Here is a 4,496-nt window from a genome sequence, read left to right on the forward strand (position 1 = left end):
TTATGAAATATTGTTATAAGGATCAAAACATGTTTTGTAGTTTGTCGCATTTAAAATCGGTTATTATGGCTGCTGTATATACTTCTTGCAATCTGCTGTGCCCTGAATACCCTATTCCGACCACCAGCTTTTTATTAACACATAAGTACGCATGTATTTCATATCTTCCTAATTTGCCGTTTTAAAATCAGGTTCTAAACTCTAAATTAAAACTAAATATATCTGTCCTTAAATTCAGAGAGCGTCACAATGTCGGGCAGAGATTCGCCGCCATCACGTTCTACAGTCGTCACAATGTTGGACGATACTGAGACGAGTAAAGTTTCTAATGGTGGATCGATAACAGACTGCTCATCAGAACCCAACCCACAGAAGATTGACTTGGAAAACAGTAATTTCATTTTTATACTTCACCTGTAATTAGTGGGAACAAATGTAGCAGAATATCCAACCATACTGAGCAAAATTTGTCAAGAGTCGTGACATTATATGCCTGATTACTCTGCTGTGCTATATGGAGAGAGGTTATTACAAAGAACGGTAGAGAAATTCATAATTATGATGTAACAAAATTACATGCTAAATTAGTCCGCTGCAATTAAGCGATGGAATTTGGACCTCTTCGATATTTCAGAGTAGCGGGAAATTATATGTTTTCGCAATCCTCATCATACAAAAGTAGTTCATGTTCAGTAACTTAGAAGACAACGCTTTAGTCGTCCATTTCTTTAAAGAATGTTCTTGATATAAGTACAAAAAAGTTACAGTGCTTAATATTCCTATTTAGTAATACATGTTTATTTTGAAAAAGGGGCGTTATGTTGCATGGTACATTGGAAACATTTTAAAGAATAATTTTAGCTCTGTGTTTTGCATTATGTCTTTTTACTTCTACTATTATGAAATAGATGTTACATAAAATACATCTTTATTTTACAAAACTACAGAAAAGACCGGAAGCACACAGGAAACGAAGAGGGTGTTGATAGTTGGAGCGGGTGCTGCCGGCACTGCAGCCGCTTATAGCCTTGGCAAAAATCCCGATAAGTTTGAAGTGGAAATCTGGGAGAGGGGCTCCGTTCCAGGTAAGTTTTATATCTAGAATGTGTGTAAAATGTTAGCCGCTATCACGGATGTCATGATAAGTTAAAAGAACTTTTACTAATTTATAATTCACTTACACTACATCTATTCGGATAGAGACCGCTAATATAGTAACTATGCTGCTTGAACCCGGCCCGGACCTTCTTGCAATGACGCCATCAACTTGAAGATGATTTACAGAAGGTCAGTGGTTCTGTTGAGTATTCGCCTTTATACTAAATAATACCGGAGGCACATAGAGTCTGCCTCTTCTAATTAAGCCGCAGTATGACATGAACTATGTCTGTGTGACTGAAATTGAGACAGGAAAAAAAGCGCCCGAAGAGGCCTTAAGATAAAAGAACTGTTATATTGGACTTTTGATAACTATGTTTCAGAGACTTTTTGTTTGGCAATAAGCAACGTTTTTTTTGGCAAATGATATTGTAAATTCGTTCATTAAATTAATGGAAGATGTTTATATAACTACTACAAATACATATAATTATATACCCAAACTGCGAAATGCAGTAATAATTATTATGTAAAATAATGTAGAGAACTAAGACAGACTTTTCCAGGTCAACATTCTACATATTTTCCGCGATAAAAGAAAAACACTTCTCCGTACTGAGGCGGTCATGAATGGATTTATCCTGTAAAAGATTTTATCTACTTGTGAAAATTCTCACTAAGGTTTTATCTCTGTTTTACACTCTATGAATTCGCAATTAATACTTGAATAAAGACCATTTGTAGAGAGGTTAAAGTAAGACGTTGTGTCTTTATGACGGTGATAACACTACGAGGTCTCATTAATTACACCATCTCTCTGTAATAATTAGCAAATTTGCGCACGAACGAGGACAGAAATGGTTTTATTGAGACAAACTACCATTTCTAAGAGAAGAAGCAAAAATTATACAGACTCAACAGCACTTTTTCTCGTTTCCATGCCAACGTAATTACATGGCTTCAGTCACAAATAATGTTCACAAATAATAAAAAAGTAATTGATTTTCATATATTCATACATGGTATTTTATAGCATTTTTGTGATAGCATTTATGCAAATGGAAAGTTATTTTGACAAGTGAATAATAATAATATCATATTTGGCATGGTCTTGCTATTCGTTCGGATTCATCTACACACTCACACATTTACACATTCAAATAAATAATTAATTAATTAAGTGTTTGTTACCGCTATGTTACTTATGTATCAGTTTTTTCTTATAATTTAAATCTGGGTTATCAAAGGTAGTTTGTATTGACAGGTGGGGTCGCAGCCACAGCCAGTTTGGAGAAGCAGAGGGGTACCTTTGTCAACTATGGTGTACAAGGCGGTACACCTACATATAGGAATACCTTAAACATACTACAAGAAAATAATCTCGAAACACATCCAGTTCACATGATGATCTCGTTCGGTAAGGAGAAAACAGCTTGGACAAATTACGCGGATTCAGACCTTACACAACGACTGAGCAAAGACATCGGAAAATTTGAGAAAACTTTGAAGTTGATTCATCGGTTTGAGCCGATCTTTATATTCCTACCTATAGCAAAGGTTTTGAAATGGTTTGGGTACTCGGAAGAATTCATGAACGAAATGGTTTTCCCACTAACAGCGTTGTTCTTTGGAACTGGAAACCAGACACCAAACGTGTCGTCTGCAATAATGGCACGTGTTTTCCTTGATGACGATTTAAGATTATTTGACTATGATACAAAGAGACTTTTGAGCCAGACTCCGGAAATGTTTGCGTTTCCAAATTTAGAGAAAATGTATGAGACTATAATATCTAGTTCCGGTGCGAAATTTTTCCGCAACAGGCCCGTTGAATCAGTGAAGCGAACGCGCGGGAAAGTATATGTTAGAGATAAAGAAGGCAAGACTGAAGTGTTTGATGAGATCATTTTTGCTTGTGATGCAGAAACTGCGCTTAAACTGCTAGAAGATCCCAGTTACATGGAACGTAAAACACTTGGAAACGTAAAATATTTCAATGACCTTATAATTACACACGAAGACGAGGAATATATGAATGATCACTATGAACTGCATAAAGACACAGATCAGTACCTCGTACGCACGGACCCAGAAGATCCGTCAAAGATCGAAATGTCTTTTGATCTATCTAACTATCAACCACAATTGAAGAAAATTCGTGACCAGAAAGGCCACGTCTTTCAGACAATATACCTTGATGATGAGTGTTCGGATATGTGGACCTTGAACAAAGTAAATCCCGAGAAAATCATGCTGAAACATTGGTGGCGCCAATTTTCGCACACTTGGCGCCATTTTGCATTTACTGTTCCGCTAATGAGGTATATTCAGGGGAAAAGGCATACATATTACTGCGGATCCTATACCCTGGTCAATACTCATGAGGTGGCCGTTATGTCCGGGTTCTCCGCTGCGTACAGGATCGGTTCACCATACCCATTCGACCACGACAGTCTTGCCAAAAAGCAGTTCGACCATTACTTGATGGTCATACATGGACGTCCGAGAAAAACGGGATGTAATTGTTCAACAATAAAGTCATTTTTTCTGGCAATTCTGATGGCTATTTTCGCCTTTCTTTCACTTATGATTGGCGCATGCGTAAACAGAAAAAGGGAAGATGTCAGACCAGGGTAATAATTATTTTTCTCTATTTTAGTAATTTCTAAGCATTTGTAACAGAATTTTTAAACCAGTTCATCTCATGCTAAATCAAAGGTTATTTATTGTATGTAAACTATGCTTTCTATATAATGAATTGTAAACACAATTGCCTGAATTGAAAACACTGACTTCGATTTCATGTCAGTTGTAAACGTACCGTTGTCAAGCAAAAAATTGAACCTTTTAAATATTATGTTAATGTTTTGATCATTTTCAGGAAAGGATACGGACAGTCAGTTTATAATGGACTTGAGGGGTGGCCAAAACATTGAGTATCAGCACAGTGGCATGCAGGCGCACCATATTTCATACAGGATATAATAAGGCTGAACACTTTTATATGTCTGAATCAACCAAAGCTGTTTGATATTTTCGCGAAAACCGATGGGACTTATCATGACTTAATATATTGACTTCTCGGCAGTCGGACCGGATCATACTAGCTTGCAAATAAATGAAAGGATTCCTGAAATCATTTGTACATCTGTCGTTACAGCTCCGTCGACAACTTTTGTGCAAACATACTGGAGACTTCATGCACAGAACGTAAAAGGACAAACATTCAAGAAAAGAGAAAAAAGCTTAATAACACAAGAGTTATTGCCCTTGAATTAGTCAAATTTTCATTCATTGACCACATTTCTTTTAAGTCTTCATTAACCTTACAAAGAATTCATATTGTCACAAGATTGCAGACAGGTTCAATAATGGACAAAGGGCCGCCGATGTCATCA

The 4,496-nt window shown here is 36.5% G+C and overlaps 1 protein-coding gene across 1 annotated transcript; it reads left to right on the forward strand.

Moving 5' to 3' along the window:
- Window positions 1-249: 249 nt before the first annotated feature.
- On the forward strand, window positions 250-3,735 carry LOC123526910 (uncharacterized). Its single transcript, XM_045306163.2, has 3 exons — window positions 250-391; window positions 948-1,085; window positions 2,363-3,735. Exons 1-3 carry the CDS (start codon window positions 250-252, stop codon window positions 3,733-3,735), a joined length of 1,653 nt encoding a protein of 550 aa, XP_045162098.2.
- Window positions 3,736-4,496: the final 761 nt, after the last annotated feature.

Source organism: Mercenaria mercenaria, chromosome 14, assembly GCF_021730395.1.
Source record: "Mercenaria mercenaria strain notata chromosome 14, MADL_Memer_1, whole genome shotgun sequence".
Lineage (NCBI taxonomy): Eukaryota > Metazoa > Mollusca > Bivalvia > Venerida > Veneridae > Mercenaria > Mercenaria mercenaria.